We start from the raw sequence: 23,653 nt of genomic DNA, 5'->3' as shown, positions 1-23,653 counted from the left end.
TAACGGGTTGTGCGTGAATTGCCTCGGGAAGCACAAATTAGATGACTGCGCCGTGAAGAAAAACTGTTACGCGTGTGGGGCGCGCCATCATTCGTCTCTCCACGACGCGTGTCGCACGTAGCAACGGATTCGCCCGTCAAGTCTGTGGCGGTGCTTCTTGCCCCCGCTCGCGTCCGCGTAGCCGATCGCCACGGTGCCTGGCACACCGCGCGAGCCTTGATAGACCAAGGCTCGGAATCGTCGATGATTTCGGAGCGACTCGCGCAACAATTGAGACTGCCTTGCTTTCCGGTCGCGGTGAACGTCTTCGGAATCGGCGGGCTGCAAACGGGAGTAGCCCGAAGTCGAGTTGCGATGACGCTGTCCTCGCGGAGCGAAGGACGTGCGTTTACCATATCCGCTCTCGTGTTCCCGCGGCTCACCGTGTATGCCGGTGGCATCGAAGCCGGAGCGGCTACTTGGCCGCACCTTAGCGGACTGGAATTAGCAGATCCAGAATTTTGCTCTTCAGATCCGATCGATGTACTTCTCGGCGCCGACATTTACGCGTCGATACTCCGTGCGGGGCTCCGGAAGAGAGGGCCTCGCGAACCGGTCGCCCAGAACACGACGTTGGGGTGGATCCTCTCGGGAGTGATCGCTGATTCCGTTTCCGGACACGTCGCGTACACTCACCAATGCCGGATCGAGGAAGATCTGGTGAGCGTGGTGCGCCGGTTTTGGGAGCAGGAGGAAGTTCCGTCGAGCGCGGTGGCTCTCACGAAGGAGGAAGCTGAGTGCGAGGAACATTTCGTCCGGACGCATTCGCGACGGCCCGATGGACGCTATGTAGTGCGCCTTCCTCTCATCTCGCCGTTGCCGGACCTCTCCGAAACGCGTCGCGTAGCTGAGCGAGTGCTTCGAAGCATGGAGAGTCGGTTCGCGCGGGATGCCGACCTCCAGGCCGCGTACGTGGATTTCATGAAGCAGTATGCCGAGCTGGGGCATATGGTGCCAGTCCGCGGCGACGACTTGATTAGCGCTCGCGTGTGTTACTTGCCGCATCACGGCGTTCTGCGGGAGACGAGCTCTACGACCAAGCTGAGAGTAGTCTTCAATGGCTCAGCTACAGTCCCGTCCGGGGACTCATTGAATCAGCGCCTGATGGTCGGACCCAACCTGCTGCCTGCGCTGACGGACGTTCTTCTACGATGGCGCCGCCATCGATTCGTCTTTGCCACGGACATCGAGAAGATGTACCGGCAGATTGACGTCCATCAGGAGGATGTGGACTTGCAGCGGATTCTCTGGCGGTTCGATCCACGAGAGCCTATACTAGAGTATTGGCTCACCACTGTTACGTACGGCCTGGCCTGCTCTCCACACCAAGCAATTCGTACGACGCACCAGCTTGCCGAGGATGAGAAGCATTCCGGAGGGAGCAAGCGTCCTGGAGGAGGACACCTACATGGACTACGTGATCTCCGGAGCGAAAACGCTGGCTGCCGCTTTAGAGAAACGGAGACAGTTGGAGCGGATCTGCATGGCGGGCGGCTTCCCGCTGAAAAAGTGGTCCGCCAATGACGAGACCCTCCTGGAGGACGTGCCGGTGGAGGATCGTCTACTGAAGGAGCCTCGGGGATGGCAACCGGGTGAGAGCCATCTGACCTTGGGCCTGCGGTGGCATCCGCACGACGATCAATTCTCGTATACGACTCAGCTGATCCGGACAGAAACGTTCACAAAACGAACGGTCCTCTCGCTGACAGCAAGACTATTCGACCCACTGGGGTGGCTCGCCCCGGCCACGGTGCGCGCGAAGATCCTTTTCCAGTCCACGTGGTTGCTGGGGATTGAGTGGGACGAGCCGCTCCCGGAAGAAGATGTGCAAAACTGGAGAGCATTCCAGTCTGATCTGCCCTCCCTGGAAGCCATCCGCGTTCCGCGCTGGCTGACGAGCGGGGACGAGGGCTGCCGGCTGGAGCTCCATGGCTTTGCTGACGCCTCGGAGCGAGCCTATGCCGCCGTCATCTATTTGCGAGTCGAGAGAGGAGACGGAGAAGTGGAAGTGAGGCTGCTCGAGGCAAAAACGAAGGTTGCCCCGCTGAAACAGGTGACCTTGCCGCGTTTGGAACTGAGCGCCGCGACCTTGCTTGTGCGACTAGTGGCTCACGTTCAGCGAGTCCTCGAAGCAAGGAATGTCCCTTCGCATCTGTGGTCGGACGCCAAGGTTGTGCTGGGCTGGATCCGCGGACATCCATCGGCCTGGAAAACCTATGTAGCCAATAGGGTAAGCGAAATCCAGACGACGCTGCCTGACGCAATCTGGCACCACGTTCCCGGGCGAGAGAACCCCGCCGATTGCGCTTCGCGCGGCATATCTTCAGCAGAGCTGGTAAACCACCCGCTCTGGTGGCGCGGCCCATCATGGCTGAGGACCGAATCCAGCCCGTGGACCGCCCTTCCGGAGACCGAGCTTCCTGCTAGCCTGCCGGATCGGCGAACGGCTGTGCACGCGACGGCCACGTCCGCGGAGAAGATCGACGAGCCCTCAGAGTTGACGGGATGTTCCTCCCTGACACGACTGTTACGACGGACGGCCTGGTGCCGTCGCTGGCTGCGGCGATTGCCCCGGCAGAGGACCGTCGCTGACTCTCAAATCGATTTCGAAGCCCCGCTCGTACTCCGGTTTTCCGAGCTCGATGACGCCCGGCGTGGCTGGATCCGAGTGGTGCAAGAAGCAGCATTTAGCGGGGAGCTGAGAGCGATTTCAAAGGGCGAGCAGCTGCCGGCACGCAGTAGCCTCGCTAAGCTAAACCCGCTTCGAGACGAGCAAGGGATCCTGCGAGTGGGTGAGCGACTCCGGCACGCCCTCCTAGCTCCCGACGCAAAGCACCCGATGATCCTGCCGAGTGAGTCACATTTCACGCGGCTCGTCATCGAAGCTCACCATCGACGGACGCTGCACGGAGGTGTGCAAATGACGCTGAGTTCCATCCGGCAGGAGTTTTGGATACCTCGAGGTCGTTCACTTGTAAAGAGCTGCATCCACCGCTGCTTAATCTGTCTGCGATGGCGGGCGGCTTCGCCGCAGCCGCTCATGGGGGACCTGCCGCCGCCCAGGGTGACCCCATCTCGCCCGTTTCTCAACACGGGCATCGACTATGCCGATCCAGTATGGCTGCGGACGTCCAAAGGCCGAGGACACCACGCAGCCAAAGCATTTATTACTGTCTTTATTTGTTTGAGTTCCAGAGCCGTTCATTTAGATGTGGCGTCGGACTACTCCGCGGAGGCGTTCCTGGCCGCCCTACGCCGATTCGTCGCCCGCCGAGGCCTGTGTCGCGCGCTTTATAGCGATTGCGGGACGAACTTCGTCGGAGCCGACGCTCAGCTGAAAGCCTTGGTCTCCGCTAGCGACCAGGAAGGCCGACGAATCGCAGCACGCGTCGCAGAGGAGAGCATACAGTGGCATTTCAACCCTCCGGCGGCGCCTAACTTCGGCGGAATTTGGGAGGCCGCCGTGAAATCAATGAAGTTGCACTTGAGGCGGGTCATAGGCGAAACGAAACTAACGTACGAGGAGATGGCCACCGTCCTTGCGCAAGTCGAAGCGTGCTTGAACTCACGCCCGCTCCAAGCCCTATCAGATGACCCGGAGGACTTAGCCGCGCTGACGCCGGGCCACTTCCTCATCGGCTCAGCACTCAATGCAGTACCCGAGCCGTCTCTAGCCGAGGAGTCAACGAGCCGTCTCTCCCGGTGGCAGCTGCTGCAAAGAATTCGGGATCAATTCTGGGACCGGTGGTCAAAGGAATATCTCCACACGCTGGCGCACCGGCCAAAATGGGTCAAAGCTAGCGAGGAAATTCAGGTCGGCTGATTGTGCCTCCTGAGGAGCGAAACGACCCCACCGACGAAATGGCCTCTAGCGAGAATCGAGGAGCTGCACCCCGGGGGAGACGGCCACGTCCGCGTAGTCTCCGTTCGAACGGCTACCTCGCGCTTTACCCGGCCCGTGAGTAAGCTCGTTCTCCTCCCCGTGAGCGCCGCGCCTGAGGATGACGTCCGCTAAGTACACTCCCGGTACATACTAACGGTCAAATTTTCATGCTATTTTTTTCTTAATAATTTTCGTTGCTTTGTACAAAATATTGCTTTGTAAAGTTATCGTTAATATTGTGCTCATTGTGAGCTCGCTGAAGGCGAGAAGCGTAAACTCTAAACGCACATCATATCCCCTCGCCTGTATTGCGAGACGTACTTGCGTTCCATCGCGTTCAGCCAAGCGCGTTCACGTTCTCGGCGCGTGTTCGGTTGCGACGTTACCACAGTATCATTCGTAGGTTGCACCATACGAGGCGGGCGGAATGTTCGCGATCGAACAAAAACCAGCGTCGGCGAATCTACACCACGAATCTAAGAAAATCGCTATTTCGAAATAATTTCGGTTTTTCTGCCTTTCAGAGTAAAGTCGACCAAATTCGCAGAAATATCTGTATATTTCCTAGTATACACTTGAAGGGCAGAAAAACAGAGTTCCACTGTGGCCTATATTTACTCGCTCCTTTGTCTCGAGGACTCGGTGCGCGAGGCATACCCCGGGACAAAGCGAGCAAATAATATTTCAAAACAGCTGATCGGTGGCCGGCCTCAAGTTCAGCGTGACGTGCGTCAATACTAATTTCTCGAGACGCCGACAGCGGATTGGCTCAGCTGAATTTTCGGCTCGTTACCGGGGGTCCGGAGGATTCGAGAAAATTCGGAAGTCGTGGGAATAAAACCCCGGACCTTCGCGCGCGAGCCCGCAATCGACGAAAGTTTCTCGGAACGAGCGTGTTAAAGTAAAGTCACTCGCATATCCGTTGCTTACGATCATCAAGTTCTTATTTTCACGCGCGGGAATAGCCGTCGGTCGTGTGTATTAAATACTTGTAAATAATGTACATTCTTGTATTATAGACATTTCACAACAGAAGACTTTCTACGAATTAATTCCTTCCTTCCCGCGACTCCTTCGACCGTTCGCGCACAATCTGTATTTGAAGAGTCAGAGGATTTTTCCAGATCATTTCTGTGTATGGAACGTTATATAAATTAGCTTCTAATTATTTATACAAGATTAAAAACAATATAAAATATAGAACATGTAAATATATATAAATGATACTCTATGATTAATAATACAATCGAATAACGAAATAAATTATCAGCCACATTTTATCAAACAATTTCTTTTCTATACACATATATATATTGGTGTGTGTGTGTGTGTGTGTGTGTGTGTGTGTGTGTTTAAAATCACATGTAAGAATTTAATATATATCGAAGCGTGATTATATTAAGCCGTTAAATAAATAATCACGCTTCGATATATATTAAATTCTTACATGCAACTTTCAAATAAATATTAACAGTTACCTAGTCTCGCTATGATCCTGCAGTTGCTCGCTACGATTTATTGGATCATTCTTATTCCTTATCATACAATGTATAGCCTTTAAATGTATAGCCTTTAAATGTTTATTTAACGAACTCGTCGATCCTGAATATTCGAAGGAAGCATCGCAAATGTTGCAGAAGGCAGATTTTTTGTCCTCCGACGTTTTGCAGTGTTTCCACACCCAACTTCTTTTAGGCATTATCTTCTAATTAAATAATGAGCACACAAATGATACACAAGCTTCGTATTCGTAGAAACGCTTTCCTTAGATGTTCGAGCTCTCGAGAGTAACTCCTACCGATGTCAGTACAATAACGGTACAATACCGATATTGGGCGATGTATGAAAACAGACAGAAATATGAACTTCTTACTAAGAACTCTATTTACAATAACAATAATAATCTATATCCTCTGTCAGAGTTTGTTTTTATATATATTTTTTTTCAAACATATGTTTGAACATCTAAGGAAAGCGTTTCTACGAATACGAAGCTTGTGTATCATTTGTGTGCTCATTATTTAATTAGAAGATAATGCCTAAAAGAAGTTGGGTGTGGAAACACTGCAAAACGTCGGAGGACAAAAAACTTATTATATGTGTGAACGTTTACAAAAAAATAGAACTCCTATTTTGGCGGTATTAAATGATACATCTATAACAAAACCGAGGCAGGCTCAAAACTTAGAAATCACTGCAATTGAATGGTTGACTATAGAAAAACTGGTGACGCTTCTGAAACCTCTCCAATGTGCAACCACTGTATTTTGCTCTTCATCCGAAGTCACAATATCTTTGGTTCGTCTGGTAATACGAGGAATCATAGATAATCATCTGATAGAAGAAGTTTTGGACGACGACTATATTTCGACATTCAAACAAATATTACGTCAATCACTGATTAGGCGCTTTGATATGGAATTACAATCAAACGAGAAAATCAGCGTGCGTCAAATTGCAAGCTTCCTCGATCCTCGCTACAAAGACTTAACAGCCGAACAATTCGAAACGGAGAGAATAAAGATAAAAGACTTTATCAAGAAAGAATTACAGGTAAAAAAATATATATATATATATCTATATATATAAGTCACGTCTGTCTGTCTGTATGTACGCGAACTACTCATTCGTTAGTGGACCGAATTTTTACTAAAAGTATATGAAACAGGGGTAGAATTTCCCGGGGATGAAAATGTCGTGGCCATTTTTTTGCTACCGATTTTCTGGAAACCGATTTTTCTAATTCTTCTAATTTTTCGGGAACTAATTGACTGAATTTAAAAGAATTATATATGAAACAGGGGTAGAATTTTCCGGGGAGTGCTGTAAAGTGTATAATTTTTTGTTACCGATCTTTTTGAAAGCCGGTTACAAAATTATTTCAATTTTTCGGAAATTAATTGACCAAATCTTAAAAAATTATATGAAGTAGGGGTAGAATTTCCCGGGGATTGCCATAAAGTGTATAATTTTTCGTTACCGATTTTTGGGAAAATTGGTATCAGAAAATTTTCCAATTTTTCGGAAATTAATTGACCGAATCTCAAACAATTGTATATGAAATAGAGGTAGAATTTTCTGGGGAGTGATATAAAGTGTATTATTTTTCGTTACCGATCTTTTTGGAAACCAGTTACAAAATTTTCCAATTTCTCGGAAAATAATTGAATCTTAAAGAATTACATATGAAATAAAGGTAGAATTTCCCCGGATTGCTATAAAATGTATAATTTTTTGTTACCGATTTTTTTGGAAACCGGTTACAAATTTTTTGAAATTTTTCGGGAATTAATTGACCAAATCTTAAAGATTTATATATGAAATAGCAGTCGTGTCAAAATTTTTTTAATATTGTTGGAGGATAAGTTTAATTTTTTATTAATGGATAATTTTTCATTAATGAATTGATTTTCTTGAAACCGGTTACGAAGTTTTTTCAATTTTTCTAAAAAGGTTTTCGATTTTTGTTTAAAAAAATGTAGGTACGTGATTGTTCTAATTTCCTCAAATTTTGAGATATTAGCTAAATTTTTTTAAAAATAATTTTTCGTTACTTTCTTAAAAACAATGCCCAAATTTTTCTAATTTTTCGGGGATGGCAAAGATGTGTATAATTTTTCACAATCAATTTTTTGGAAACCGGTTTCAAAATTTTCTAATTTTTTCAGGATGGCTACGATGAGTTTATAGAAAAATTGCTAATAATAAAAAGGTTTCCGATTTCTGCTCCAATTTCCGTAAATTTTGAGATATCAAACTAAATTTTTTTTATGGATAATTTTTATAGATAATTTTTTGTTACCGATTTTTGTGGAAACCGGTTACAAAATTTTTCAAATTTCTCGGGAGTTAATTGATCGAATTTCAAAAAATTGTATATGAAATAAAGGTAGAATTTCCTAGGGTTTGCTATAAAGTGTATAATTTTTTGTTACCGATTTTTTTGGGAACCGGTTACAAAATTTTTCCAATTTTCGGGAATTAATTAACCAAATCTTAAAGAATTATATATGAAATAGGAGTCAAAATTTTTTTAATTTTTGGAGGATAAGTTTATTTTTTTATTAATGGATAATTTTTTATTAAGAATTGATTTTCTTGAAACCAGTGCCAAATTTTTCTAATTTTTCGATGATTTCAAAAAAAGAAAATAAAAAAAAAGAAAATAAAAGAGAGTTAATAATGGTGGATCAACGGAGGGTAAAAACGCGCGAGGCACGAGCAAAAATAAAATTTAAAGATTTTAATATAAGGGATTATACGTTTTTGAAATATTTGACAATATGCTAATCTGCATCTATTATATTATCTATTATTTTTTATTTTTAAAAAAAAAATTCAAAGAGATGTAGGTTAGAGTTTGAGGAGAAAGAATATCAAAGGTGCTCCTAATTAATGAGTGAGTTTGGGGAAAGGGGAATAGATTTTGAGCCCGCGCGAAGCGCGGGCGAAAAATCTAGTATATATATATAAATCAACAATTAATTATACACACATATATATATATATGTGTGTATAATTAATTGTTGATTGTTTTATACGTACATTATGTTTGCAATGAGTAAGATAACAAAAAGAAGAGTTACTATAAAGAAATAGACTGAATAAAATGAATATTTCACTTTTTACAGACGCTAGCTCCAACCGATATACCGGAGGAAAGAACTACACGTGTGGTTGGAAGTGCATTAAATTTTATTTTTAAAAAGAGTACTTCAAGTACACAAACTAACTGGCGAAAGCAACTTGACCATTATCAAATGGAGATAACCATTGATTATAATGACTCATCCCTCAAATGGTGGAAGGCAAGAGTTAATAAATATCCGACACTCGCCGAATTGGCGAGGAAATATTTAGCAATACCTGCAACATCCGCGAGTTCGGAAAGAGCGTTTTCCTCAACGGGCAATATTGTATCACGAAAACGTAACTGTTTAGCCCCTGAAAATGTAAATATTTTAGTTTTTTTGTACGAGAATAGGATATATATATATATATAAAATAAAATTTATAATATTATACAGAGTGCTCCGGATTTTACCCGACAAACTGCGGGAGTATATTCTACAAGTGCAAATAAGAAAAAATTTTTATATGAAGTTTGGCTAGAAATGCTTTATGACAAAGTTGTAAATAATTATTGAAACGGAACGTGAAATAGGTAAAAATTATTACCTATTTTGATGACTCTTATTTTTTAAAGTTCCCCATAAGTAAAAATCAAGAGCGTTAAATTTGGCGATTTCGCCAAATTTAAGTCAGAGGAGGTCAGAGAACCATTATTACCTATTTTATGTTCCGTTTCAATATTTGTTTATAACTTTGTTTATAATAAAGCATTTCTAGCCAAACTTCATATAATATTTTTTTCTTATTTTTACTTGTAGAATATGCTCCCGCAGTTTATCGGGTAAAACCCGGGGCGCTCTGTATAAAATAATGATAGTATTATATCATATATAATTATATTACTGGTTTTAGAAAGATATATATGCATGTAAAATAAGAAAATATATAAAATTACACGTAAAGCAATTTATAGAAATTTCAAATATAATTACACACATATACCTATTTATCCACATAATGTGTAATGCATATTTAACCTTCCGTGTACGTGGGTCTACGGCGTCCGAGCCAAAATAATATCTGCTCGTAACTGTAAAACTGGCAAGCCTGCCTCCATTTCTAAAAAAGTAAGTGAGAAAAGGGACTCAAGAGGGACCCAGAGCTGTTACGAAAAATCAATATATCGCCGAATACCGAGCAAGTCAAGTCTCGCACGGACATCTCAGACCCATGTATGCACTAGACGTAATATCTTTTTTGTAAGTAATAATTTTGCTAATATTATTCAAAGTTCATTAAAAATCAAATATTAAATAAACAAATGGTTATCAAAAAATTATAAAATTGTCAACTACAATGTAGACAGATGTTTTATAAATTTTTTCAGATTTTTTAAAATACTTTAAGATAGGAAGCGTTGAACATGACAGACTCACGTATGCACTAAGAAGGTATCGAAAAAACGGAGGGTTAATATAAAAGCATTCTTTCATATATTTAATATATTCTTGAAGCGTGTGAGAATTTATATTTTATTACTTTGCGTATACGCGTCTCCGTGTAATACGCCGCGCAGATGTCTGTAGCATACGCTGTTATACCCGCCTCGATACGGGTACCCGTACTGACGCGGGTATAACAAGTACCTGTATTGACACGGGTAGCGGGAACCCAAATCGATACGGGTACCCGCTACCCGAATTACCCGAATTACCCGGGTACCCGCGGAACCGGTCCAGATTCGTATACAACGGGTAACGAGCGAACGGGCGGGTACCCGGATACCCGGGTATTCCGAGCTCTATTATTTACTTGAAATAAGTAAAATTTACTTAGAATAAATTTTTGTACACAAAGAAAAATATGTACCTAAATTAAATAAGTGTCACTTATTTTAAATAATTTATTAGTTTATATATATCCACAAATCTATCGTAAGTTTGTCATAAATAACAAATTTATTCAAAATATATTCTAAATCTTAATAATTTAATACTTCAGTGAAGAATATTAAGTTCAGTAAAAATTTGATTTACTTATTACTTTGACTTTTTTTCAGTTCAATTTTATAATATTCTTCGAAAAAATGTAAATACTTTTTTCAACTATACGAGTTTTTCTAAAATTTGTGATAAGTATATTTTAAGGCTATTACCAAGAAAATATTCTTTATTGAAAATAATCATTACTTATTACGAGGAAAAAAGTAAACTGAGTATTCGCTTTTCTTGGCAGTAAAATAAAATTTTTTTATGTGCATACATCCATCTTAAAAAAATTGTCAATAGACGAAAGATTTCACCTACTACCTGTAATCAAGCAATAACATATAATATCTGTTTCTTACAGTCTCTAACAGTTGTTCTTCTATATTACTAATAGCGAATTCGATTGGACGCACTAGTGCGCACTGGTGCACATTAAAATCGCTGTACACAAAACAAGACATGTGATATATAGAAGATATCATTTTTATACTTAGGTTAAATTAGTGTACAACAAATTTAATGTGCACTAGTGCAGTCCAATCGCTATAAAAAAAAAAGTTGAAGTATTGTAAACTAAATTTTTTTGTGACGTTTTCTTTGAAACTCATTTGTGTAGCGCGCACGACTAGTGAGACGCCGTGTAATGTGAAGTCCGCTAGTAAGAGTTGCGTAGAGACAGAGACAGTCGAAGGGAGATGTTAACGACCAGAATAAATAATATATTTAAAAACAAACTGCGTGCGTAATTAATTCCCCGTTGTAGCAAGCGTGCTTCAATTTCAGAAGTGGGATTTCTCAAAGTCCCGTATATAAAGAATTTTGCCGAGTATTACATAATGTGTACGCGAGGCTAGACGGGAGTGGAGTGACTAATATCGGTTCGGGAGATTGCGGAATAAGAGATAGGTTTTCCGCTGGAAGATTCTCGCACTGCTGTGTGCGTGTGAGTGTAATACGTGTGAAATCGGACGCCTTCTCGCTCTGCTGTGTGCGTGCGAGTGATATACATATTCAGGGAAGATCGAGAGTTTTGGCGTGCGAGAAGAAAGAAGAATGTTGGAAAATAGTTCCTGCACTTAAACTTAGCGGGTCCAACGGGCATTGCGTATATCCCTAGACCAATAGCGTTCACATAATCCTATATATATAGCATTCAGCGCTCATGTACGACGAGCAAGCAATCACGTGAACAGAAGAACGCGCGTTCGCGTTTCGCGTGTCCTACGGTCGTCGTCACGAAGAGCACTCTCGTTTCGTTCGTTCTTGTGTTAAGTTCCTGCGTTACTTTCGTTCTTGCGTTATCATTAATATCCCAACAAAGAACATACGAGCGTACCGGGAGGCCGCGTAGAAGGATGGATCCTCACTTATTTACGGTGATTCAATTAAAAAATATTTTACAGCGGTATGGTTTGGCCACTTCCGTAAGAAAAACCGAGTTTGTCTTGCGAATGCAATAACGTGATCCGACGGAAGCATGGATTGAGGAAGCAGCTAGAGCGGCTAGACAGGCTGACGTGGTGGCCAGACAGGATGAGGTTGGTGAAGACGAAGATAACGCACAGGCAGATGATGTAGATGCTCAGGAACAAGAAGGGGAACAATCGTCAGGAACGCAATCATTGTTAGGAAACGATTGGCATCAAAGAGAAGCTGCGTTAGCGATGTGGAGAAAAAGCTCTTATGCAGAAGGAAATCGAGTTTTTGCGAAGGGAGAACGAGATGTTGCGGTCGTCTCCTAGAAGTATTTCCTCGACAGTATCAAGAACTACTATGAGTATTAAAAACATTAGCGAGCTGCTCAGCGAATACCATGGTTCTAGTGACGATTTTGAACGCTGGAAGGCTCAAGTTTATTTATTAAAAAATGTTGAAATCTTGAGTTATTTTCAGCAAACTTGAGAGGTAGATAGATTATCAACTCGAATAACTAGTTCAGATATACAATGTTACTTTATTATTAAGAGCAAAAAGTTAGAAACTCAAACAAAGCTATAACGCAAATGAAATTCGTTGGCACGCAAAATTAATGCAATTGATAATACGCAGTTATACAAAGCTCTCTGTACTTATCTCGCAAGGCCTTACGATCCGCTCGCACGCACAGTTCGCACCAGAGAGAAAGAGCAACGAGAAGCACCGAATCGCGAGACCCCGAGACAGGCCCACTATTGCCACCTGTCACCTTTCCTGTTCTTTAGACGCGCGCAACACGACTATTGCTAACTGATATGCTACAGAGAGCTCCACAAAGAACATAATACAGCTTGCTCAAAATTATATTTCTTAACAAAAAATACTTATAAATTGGATGAGAATTCTGCTAAGATTTTGGTGGGCTAAGATTTGGTCCAGACTTAAAGGAAAAGCACAGGAATGGTGTCGGGATTTCGCGTGATATCATATGGCCCTGCGCCATCGTTTCCCTCCCCCCCTTTCTATGCTATCTTCCCGACTAGAATCGGAGCGAACTCGACAGACGTTCGGAGCAGTCGTCGTTGTACCATGGTCGCACACAGGCCACATTTGTAGTAGTCTTTATACAGAATTCGACACAGACAGTATCGTCATTGTAACATGGCCGCACGCGCCACACATATATTCCTCGTGATAATCGAAATAAACTATAGAACGGTGTTAATATAATCAGAACGTATTGGCTACTTCTACCTATCATTAAAGTATATAAGAAGAAATAAGTGGTCCAGAGCGTAAAAACTTTGCCACTACAGGGACGACCGTCGTGCGCGCACAAGACGTACGGCGCATCCGTCCCAACACTTCTGGTCCTTCAAGCCGGATCCTTCTGGAAAATCCATGGCGATTCGAATGATATCTATCCAGGCTTGCTCAAGGGTAAGATCACACAAAAATTAAGATATCTAATCGAAAATTTTCAATTCGGCAGCGCTCGTTTGTAATCATATCCGTTGGGACGAGTCGACCGCCGAAATATACGAGAGAGAGAGAAAGAGAGAGAGAGACAACGACACACAAACTTGATCACGAGGCATACACGAGGCATACCGTAGAGGACAAGGCTTGCGGCTCACGAGTGCGCGAGAGAGACACCACGATAACAGGACAACGAAAACAGAAGACAACGTCGAAATCATATCGACGAAATTCAACTGTATTTATATTTGCGTATTTATATCATTTCAAAGCGTATCTTGTATTTGCGTGTTAACCGAAAGTTCATTTTTTTTTTCATATTTGTCAATTTTAATTACTGACACGATGGCCGACGAGATGCGTGCGCTTGTACAGAAACGTGCGGCAATAAAGGGGCAACTGACTCGATTCAGGAGTTATTTAGAAAAATGGTCTGAGCGTCCAGATGAACAGCAATTGATTGAGCGTTTAGAAAAATTTAAAACTACGTGAGATAGCTTTGACGAGGTACAGACTAGTATTGATAAATGATTAAATGATACCGTTACGGGCACACAATTAGATGACAACGAAAGAACGTATTTTGAGGAAGCATATTTTGAACTGGCGGCGCGTGCCCAGCGTCGACTTGCGTCTGTCAAGCCCACCGCGACTAACGATAATGTAATAATTCAAAACCAGCTTCCTGTACAAAATGTGAAAGCGAATATAAAGCTCCCTACAATTAACTTGCCTACTTTTAGTGGTAATTACGAGGCATGGATGGGCTTTTATGATAATTTCAAATCGATCGTACATGATAACGAGAACCTTTCTCCTGTTCAGAAACTACAATATTTAAAATCATCGTTGATAGACGAAGCCGCTCAGGTAATTCAATCTCTAGAAACCTCATCACAAAATTACGAAGTAGCATGGGCTCTCGTAGTGGAACGGTACGATAATAGAAGAATAATAATACAGAGCCATATTCGCGCGCTGTTTGACCTTCCGGTAATATCTAAGGAATCTTCAACACAATTGAGATCGTTGGTCGACGCCGCTTTAAGAGACACGCGAGCACTTCATGCTCTTGGTCAACCGACCGAATCGTGGGACGCATTGCTTTTTCATTTATTGACATCAAAACTCGATCGAAATTCTCATCAAGAATGGGAGCGTTCCCTTGACGGAACCGATATGCCGTCTATTGATGATTTTTGGAAGTTTTTAAAAAATCGCTGTCATGTTTTGGAAAACGTAAGTCAGGAAGTCTCGGTTTATTCGAGTCAGTCGAATAACGCGGCGAGAAATCAATTGCGACCGAGCAATATGCGAGGTAATACGAAGCAAACGGCGAGGCCGACCCTTGTGACCGTTTACGCTGAATCCGAGTGTACTATTTGTAAACAAAACCATAACATATTTCAATGCGAACAGTTTCGTAGGATGACTCGCGAAGCGAGATTTGCCAAGGTGAAATCCATGGGGCTCTGCTACAATTGTTTAAGACCAAATCATTTGGTTGACGAATGTAAATACGGTACGTGTAGAAAGTGTAAACGTAAGCATCACACCCTTCTTCACTCTGAAGGTGATTTATTTGATCGAGGATCTGGTAGCTCTAATGCGGCAAGCGCCAATCCAATTGCAAGTCTCCAAGCGGTCGTCGCTTCGAGAGTTCTTTTGGCCACGGCATCCGTGCGTATGCTCAATGACCGCGGAGAGCCTGTCAAATGTAGAGTCTTGTTGGATAACGGGTCTCACAATCAGTCTAACTTTGTTACTGAGAAATTAAGCGGTATTCTGAATCTCACTAAGAGAGAAGTTAATATTCCGGTGTCGGGTTTTAATCAAAGCTTAACGCATATTAAGCATTCTATCGCAACGATCCTTCAGTCAAGGGATGGACGTTTTGCTGCGGAGTTGTTATTCTTGGTGGTTCCTCGAATTACAGAGACGCTTCCTGCACAGACGATTAACCGTTGCGATTTAAATCTTCCCCGAAATATCACCTTGGCAGATCCCGAATTCTGCACTCCTTCAGAGATTGACGCTCTTATAGGAGCGGAACTATTTTACCAATTGTTATGCGTGGTTCAGATCAAATTAGGCAATGCGCTGATATTACAAAAAACGCGTCTTGGTTGGATAGCGTCGGGAGCTATACACGATAGGGAGCCTGCGTCAAATCGAATAGCATGTAATTTAGTGGTAGACTCGTTGGATGCCCAGGTCGCTAAACTCTGGGAAATTGAGGAGGTCTCGAGCGTTAGGCGTTTGTCCGATGATGAGAGGGCATGCGAACGACGCTTCTCTCAGACGCACTCGAGGGGTGAGAGTGGCCGTTATATAGTTAGGCTTCCGTTTAACAGTAGAAAACGCGAACTGGGTGACTCTTATCAAACAGCAAAGAAAAGGCTGTATTCACTGGAAAGGAGATTGGCACGAGATCCTCAATTGCGTGAGGAGTATACGGATTTCCTTGACGAGTATGAGAGGCTTGGTCACATGACTGAGATCCCTGTTTCCGATGTGGCCGAAGAAGGATATTTTATTACACATCACCCCGTCTTCAAGCGTGACAGCCATACAACAAAATTGCGAGTTGTTTTCAACGCTTCATCAAAGAGCAGTACTGGCGTTTCGCTCAACGATGTACTTCTCGCTGGTCCGAACCTGCAGGAGGACTTGTTCTCCATCGTTACGAGATTTCGAACCCACCGATATGTACTGAGTGCCGACATTGAGAAAATGTATAGGCAGGTTAAAGTACACCCCGAGGACGGCAAATATCAAATGATTTTATGGCGTAGAGGTGCAGAGGATCCGATCAATGTCCGGTTACATGGTTTCTGCGATGTAAGCGAAAGGGCTTATGGAGCAGTGCTATATCTGAGACCTACAACTTTTTCGGGGATCCACATTGTTCGATTGATTTGTTCCAAAACGCGGGTAGCGCCAATCAAGAAAGTAACTTTACTCCGGCTTGAATTGAGCGCGGCGGATCTCCTTGGTAATTTGCGCGGAGCCACTATCAAGTCACTTAGAATTGAGATAGATAAAGAGTTCTTTTGGTCGGACTCTACGATCGCGCTCCATTGGATCCAAACTTCACCACACAGATTGAAGACCTTTGTTGCGAACCGAGTTTCGCACATTCAGGAAAACACGCAGCATGGAAAGTGGAGACACGTGCCGTCTCAGGACAATCCCGCAGATGCGTTGTCAAGAGGACAGTTTCCCCGCGAATTTGTCAACAACCCCATTTGGAAAAGTGGACCGTGTTGGCTATCCAAGGATGAAGCTGCTTGGCCGCTGAATTTAATACCTAGTATTGAAATTCCTGAACAGCGCTCAATTGTTGTCCTGTCAAACGTTCACGGTGTCGATACGGATCTGTTTCTAAGGTTTTCATCCTTTGCTAAGATGAAAAGGGTCATAGCGCGCTGTATACGATTCGTTCCTAAGTGTCGCTCCTTGGAGGTCGCCTCGGGGGACCTCAGCGTCGGGGATTTGGGTGATGCCGAGATGCGTATTATGAGATAGGTCCAACTCTCAGCCTTCGAGAGCGAGCTGCGTAGTTTGCGTGAGAAGCGTCTGTTAGACAAGAAAAGTAGGATATTATCTCTTAGCCCGTTTTTGGATATCGATGGGGTACTCCGAGTCGGGGGTCGATTGAGACACGCGGATCTGACTTTTGCTCAGAAACATCCTATCTTATTGCCAGCTAACAATCACGTTTCCGAGTTGATAATTCGCGAGACTCATATCAAACTTTGTCATGCCGGAAGCCAGGCGACCTTGTATGCAATTAGAGAAAATTATTGGCTGGTAAACGGAAAAAACCGCGTCAAAGGAGTAATCCGAAAATGTTGTTCTCGTTGGCGCCCCTCGACTCCTGAGTATCAGATGGGCGATTTGCCTAGGGTTAGATTTGCAGGCTCGAGACCTTTTGAAAATGTTGGTATTGATTTCTGCGGTCCATTCTTTATTAAGGAGAAAAAGCATCGTAACCGTAATAAAATTAAGATTTACGTCGCCGTGTTTGTGTGCTTGGCTGTCAAGGCTGTTCATCTGGAAATTGTTAGCGATCTGACCACCGAGGCTTTTATAGCCTGTCTAAAACGTTTTTTCGCACGCCGTGGCAGAGCTCGAGTGATCCAATCGGATAATGGTACAAATTTTCTGGGCACAAGCAATCACTTAAAGGAGATATTCGAATTTTTCCAGGAAGGAAAAAATAATCAAACGATTAATCGGTATTTGGCAAATGAAGGAATTCAATGGTCCTTCATACCTCCCCGCTCACCGCATTTTGGAGGAATTTGGGAGGCCTCCGTAAAAAGCTTTAAACGTCACATGCGTCGTACGATCGGAGAAGCTCCCTTCACTTTCGAAGAATTCAATACGTTTGTAATAGAAGTAGAAGCAATATTAAATTCGAGGCCTCTCACACCCATGTCATCTGATCCGAATGACCCACTCGCTCTGACTCCGGCGCATTTTCTAATAAGTGCTTCTTTGCAAACTATTCCGGAATATGATTTCACGAATGAGGCTTTGAATCGCCTTTCAACTTGGCAACATATTCAAAAAGTGAAGCAGCATTTTTGAAAGCGTTGGAGTAAGGAGTATTTGAATGAGCTGCAGCAGCGTACCAAATGGGTTTCAAATAAACCGCATAATGTTAGCGTAGGGGACCTTGTGATTCTCAAGGAGGATAATGTGCCTCCGTTACGTTGGGTCACTGGCAGAGTGACAGCTACTCATCCTGGTGATGACGGTATAATTAGAGTAGTAACAGTTAGGACAGCTCACGGTACATATAAGCGTTGCGTTAAGAAAATGTCGGGGCGGCATGTCGGGATTTCGCGTGATATCGTACAGCCCTGCGCCATCGTTTCCCTCCCCCCCTTTCTATGCTATCTTCCCGACTAGAATCGGAGCGAACTCGACAGACGTTCGGAGCAGTCGTCGTTGTATCATGGTCGCACACAGGCCACATTTGTAGTAGTCTTTATACAGAATTCGACACAGACAGTATCGTCATTGTAACATGGCCGCACGCGCCACACATATATTCCTCGTGATAATCGAAATAAACTATAGAACGGTGTTAATATAATCAGAACGTATTGGCTACTTCTACTTATCATTAAAGTATATAAGAAGAAATAAGTGGTCCAGAGCGTAAAAACTTTGCCACTACAGGGACGACCGTCGTGCGCGCACAAGACGTACGGCGCATCCGTCCCAACAAATGGTATTATTCCCTAGCTGATAATTCAATCTTGTTAGTAGACGAGCTTCTTGAGAAAATGGACGCCATGTTTAATCAACCACTGGGATGATTGGAGCGGAGACGACAATTTGAGGCCCGCAAATGGAAGAAGACTGAGACGTTTAGTGAGTATTGTCATGACAAGCTCATATTGGGAAATCGGGTACCTATCGCAGAAGATGAGATGGTAGATTACGTCATCGAAGGAATTCCGTCAGAAGATTTGCGAAATCAAGCCCAGATGCATTCTTTCGAGACTGTGCTATCGCTATTAAAAGGATTCCAAAAGATTAAATTAACAATGCCTGAAACACCTCGTCGTGAGTATGTTGGAACTCAATACATCAAACCCAAGTTAGGAGTTCCTAAAACGGATAAGAAAAGTCCGAGCAAATCAAGGCGTCGACGCGAGGAAGCAGTAAATGTTACAACTGTCAGGAAGTGGACCATGTCACCAAGAATTGTACTGATGCTAAGAAAGAAGATTACACTGATTCTAAGGAAACGACGCCAAAGGGAAGAACGACAGAACGCCAGGTAGGATTAATCGTTGATGACGGAAAGAAATCAGCTGAGGAGGAAACGAACTTGGACGATGACTCGGTATCTCATAAGGAAATTCACCTAGTGGACTTGCAGAGCGGACTCAGGGATGAGTTTAAAAAAGGTGTGAATTTGAGTGTAAAAGGAGGTAACAACATTTCTTGTATTGCTAGGATAGATACCGGATGTCCTATAACGTTAATTAAAAAAAATTTAGTAAATAATGTAGTAATAAAAATTCCGAATGCTAGTTGGAACAGATATCAAGGAGTCAATAATTCTAAATTAAAAATAACGGGCCTTATTAAAGGTAGTATTACTATAGACAGTATGAGTAAATCTGTTATTGTTGGAGTGGTACCAAATGATACAATGTCAATTCCATTATTGATTGGTAGAGATACGCTGAAATCTTTTGGATATAAATTAATCAGAGATTTAGAATATGATAAGGCGGTTAAAGAAATATTGAATATCGATTTTGAACAGCCTAAAGAAGCTGACTGTATTGATATTAATTCGAATCTGGCGCTCAAATATCGTGAACGTTTTATAAATACTTTTTCCAATTGCTATTTAAAATCGAAACGTCCGGAGATACCAAGCGTGCAAATAGAAGCTGTGGTAACTCTAAAAGATAGTAAACCGATTCAATTTAGGCCGCGAAGATTAAGTTATAGTGAGAAAGAAAAGGTACGCGAAATAATAGACGATTTGTTGAAAAGAAAAATTATTCGACCGAGTACATGCATCTGAGTATGCATCTCCTATTGTATTGACCCGAAAAAAGAATGGTCAGATAAGAATGTGTGTAGATTTAGTAGATTATCGTGCTGTAAATAAAGTAATGGCGAGCGAAAAATTTCCTCTTCCTCTTATTGAGGATCAGCTTGACGCTTTGCGGGGAAAAAATGGTTTACTAAGCTAGATTTAAAAGATGGATTCTATCACATTCCAATATCACCGGAGTCTATTAAATATACGTCATTTGTAACTCCTTTTGACCAATTTGAGTTTATTCGTTTGCCGTTTGGCTTGAAAATCGTACCGCAAGTGTTTCAAAGATCTATTATTAAAATTATAGAGAAATATATTAAAGAACGAACGGTTGTTATCTATTTGGATGATATATTAATCGCTACGGATTCACTAGAATTATACTTAGATATTCTTGAAAAGATTTTTCAGACATTTGTTGAAAACAAACTCGAATTACGTTTAGAAAAATGCTCCTTTTTGTGTACTGAGGTTGAGTACTTGGGTTATAACATAACCAAAAACGGCATAAAGCCCACGGATGGAAGCATTAAAGCTGTTCAAAATTTTCCGGAACCGAAAACTACAAAAAAAGTGCAGTTATTTATTGGTTTAACTTTATATTTTAGAAAATTTATTAAAAGATTTGCTTTATTAGCACAACCTTTGTATAATCTTCCAAAAAAAATACAATATTTGAATTTGGAGATAAAGAACGTAACACTTATGAAACTCTTAAAAAGAAATTAATAGAATCACCTATTTTAGCTATATACGATCCAAAAGCATATACGGAGCTCCATTGCGACGCTAGTACACAGGGATTTGGAGCAATTTTAATGCAAAAGCGTGGTGATAGAATGCATCCAGTTTTTTATTTTAGTAAACGCACAACTGAAGTTGAGGCTAAGTACCATAGTTTCGAGCTTGAAACACTAGCGATTGTTTATGCACTACGTAGGTTTAGAATTTATCTACAAGGTATATCATTTGTAATCATTTCCGATTGTAGCGCCGTTGCACAAACATTAGAGAAACGAGATATTAATACGCGAATTGCTAGATGGAGCTTAGAACTGCAAAATTATGATTTCAGGATTTTGCACCGATCAAGTTCCCGAATGGCGCATGTAGATGCTTTGAGCTGATCTTTTGGTGTTCTTGTCATTGAGGATAACCTTTTTGAGTGGAATCTCATTGTACTACAAAGCAAAGATCCCAGAATTAAAGAAATAATGGATAAACTTGAAATAATGGAAGACCCGCAATATGAATTAAGGAACGGACTAGTTTACAAAAAGCATGGTGAAAATTTGTTATTTTTAATTCCACGACAAATGAAGAAACATGTTTTGTTTAGATATCATAATGAAATAGGCCATTGTGGAGCCGGTAAAATGATAGATATTATTCGACGTACATATTGGTTTCCACAAATCCGAGAAAAATGTAAAAATCATGTCAAAAACTGCCTTAAATGCATATCTTTTTCTCCACCCTCAGGAAAAGTAGAAGGTTATCTAAACCCTATTCCAAAAGGTAATATCCCTTTTGAGACAATTCATATTGATCATTATGGTCCAGTTGATAAACATGTTTCTCTTAAAAAGCACATCTTTTTAATAGTACATGCCTTCTCGAAATATATCAAACTGTATCCAACGAAAACTACAAACTCTTGTGAAGCCATAACATGTTTAAAACATGTAACGATGCACCCCGTTCGCCAAGCATCGTCCCCGGCCAGCAACCGCCGGATGCCGCCCGATCAACGATCAGTCGGGCGAAGACCAGGGCGCGGTGCGCCCACATTTTTATTACATTCAAATGCACCGTGTGCGCGGGCCGAGCGCGGCACCGGTGTCTCCCGACGAACGCCGACGGGAGCCGAGCCTCACCGAGGACGAGCGCGCGGCGCACAGTGGGGAATTTCAGCTAAAACGTGGCCATAAGTCGGGAAATCATCAGAATTGCATAAAAATCGGTAGGTATATGTTTTCGAGGTCGCTGATTATGAATATGGTATGTAATTTTTCAAAAACAAAATGGCGGCCTTAATATTTTAGGTTATATTAATAGTTTAGGTTATATTAGCAGGAAAATATATTACTTATTTCACTTATTAATGAATAAAATACTTATATTTAATTCGATAACATATTCGGTGTATAGTGTACATTATTAAAGTGTGTTTTTTATTAATAACAATAAACTAATAATAATATTTCCAAATAAAAAAACATGAATTTGTTAAGTCAAAATAATAAAACAATCCAAATAGTTATATCATTATTAAAACAATATAAGAAAAATAAAATAAAAACAATGTTAATATAATAAAATAATAAATGTAAATAAAAAACTAATATTATTAAATAAAGAAGTAGGTAATATTTTTTAATGAGACTCGTCATCAGAACTTGTTTCAGAATCTTCACTTTCTGGTATCTTCTCAAAATTTATTACGTTTTCTGGAGATTCCAGCATGCCAATTACTTCACCTGATAATTTGCTCACTTTTTTTTTAGGTAATGATCTGATACTTGATATACATGGATCTGACGAAATTAGCAATAAGTGTAAAATATCTTCGTTCGTTTTAAGTCTTGAAAATTTACGAGAGAATCCTTCTCTATACTTTTTAAAATCTTTGTTACGAGCCTCCTGCGCTTCTTCACTAAGTTGTCCTATCGGAAGTAAAACATGGTCAATTACTTCAGGGCCATGCACTAATATTTTATGTACGGTTGGTGGCATAGGATACCAAGGATATTTTTCAACAAAAACTTGTGCTGTTTTCCGCGTGTAAATTCTAAATTTTTCCTGGTTTATCTTAAATCCACTGCAGATAGTTTGCAGCACAATATGGAACCGTTTTAATATCTCAACATCAATGCCAGTTATACTTGCAGAAACATCCGCATTGTCGAAAAAATGTCTAGCAGTGTTGCCATCGTTCGTGCTACCAAATCCTGGTTTTGGCTTGTCTACTAATAGACCTAACTGACTTCTAAATTTAGCTTGAATTGATTTCTTCTGAATATCTACAATTTTCTTCTGTTCTTCTCCTCGAGCTTGCCACTTTTTTAATGGAAGTTTATATGAAAGATGCAATAGACATTCGAAAAAACGAATCCAGCCATGCAAAATTGAAAGACCCATGTCCAGTTTAGATATATCAGCTTCTGTTCCAAATACTTTCTCCAGATTATTAAAATCAGTAGATGTTAGGCCACAGATATAACATCGTTGAGTAGACTTCGTGCCTGTCACTGAATTGCAAACTTTTCCATCTATCATGGTAAACAGTAATTTATGCCTAATTTGAATTATTTTATTATTAATAGTACATGTCGTGGGCTTTAATTCTTTAATTTGTGTTGTAATATATTGTTTCTCGGCTACTGAAATTTCAGCAGTTTCGTGTATAAATTGGAATCTAATTGGTCTGCAGAATCGTGTTGAAGAAGTTCGTGGATTCTGCCAAAGAATAACATTTCCTCTTACAGCTGGCTCACCAATTACAAGCTGCATAGGAACAAGCGATGTTAAAAAGATATTTGCATCGTCTTGAATCTCGCTGTCAAATTTTTGTTTGTATTGGCTTTGTCCACTTGATCCATCGAAACCCCATTTAGATATTAAATATAAGTTACGTAGTTTTTCTGGACTTTGAATTTCAATAACTTCCCTTTGAAAATCTAATAAACGAGA

The 23,653-nt window shown here is 41.7% G+C and overlaps 1 protein-coding gene and 1 long non-coding RNA gene across 2 annotated transcripts in view; one reads left to right on the top strand and one right to left on the bottom strand.

Moving 5' to 3' along the window:
- Window positions 1–243: 243 nt before the first annotated feature.
- Window positions 244–1,563, top strand: LOC139823284 (uncharacterized). Its single transcript, XM_071795660.1, has one exon. It carries the CDS (start codon window positions 244–246, stop codon window positions 1,561–1,563), a length of 1,320 nt encoding a protein of 439 aa, XP_071651761.1.
- A 74-nt stretch (window positions 1,564–1,637) lies between these two features.
- Window positions 1,638–23,653, bottom strand: part of LOC139823191 (uncharacterized) — a 44,473-nt gene continuing 22,457 nt past the window's right edge. Inside the window, exon 3 of the long non-coding RNA XR_011734724.1 lies at window positions 1,638–1,647. This is a non-coding gene — a long non-coding RNA (uncharacterized lncRNA). The remainder of the gene's footprint in view (window positions 1,648–23,653) is intronic.

Source organism: Temnothorax longispinosus, chromosome 12, assembly GCF_030848805.1.
Source record: "Temnothorax longispinosus isolate EJ_2023e chromosome 12, Tlon_JGU_v1, whole genome shotgun sequence".
Lineage (NCBI taxonomy): Eukaryota > Metazoa > Arthropoda > Insecta > Hymenoptera > Formicidae > Temnothorax > Temnothorax longispinosus.
This window is presented reverse-complemented; position numbering and strand designations above follow the sequence as displayed.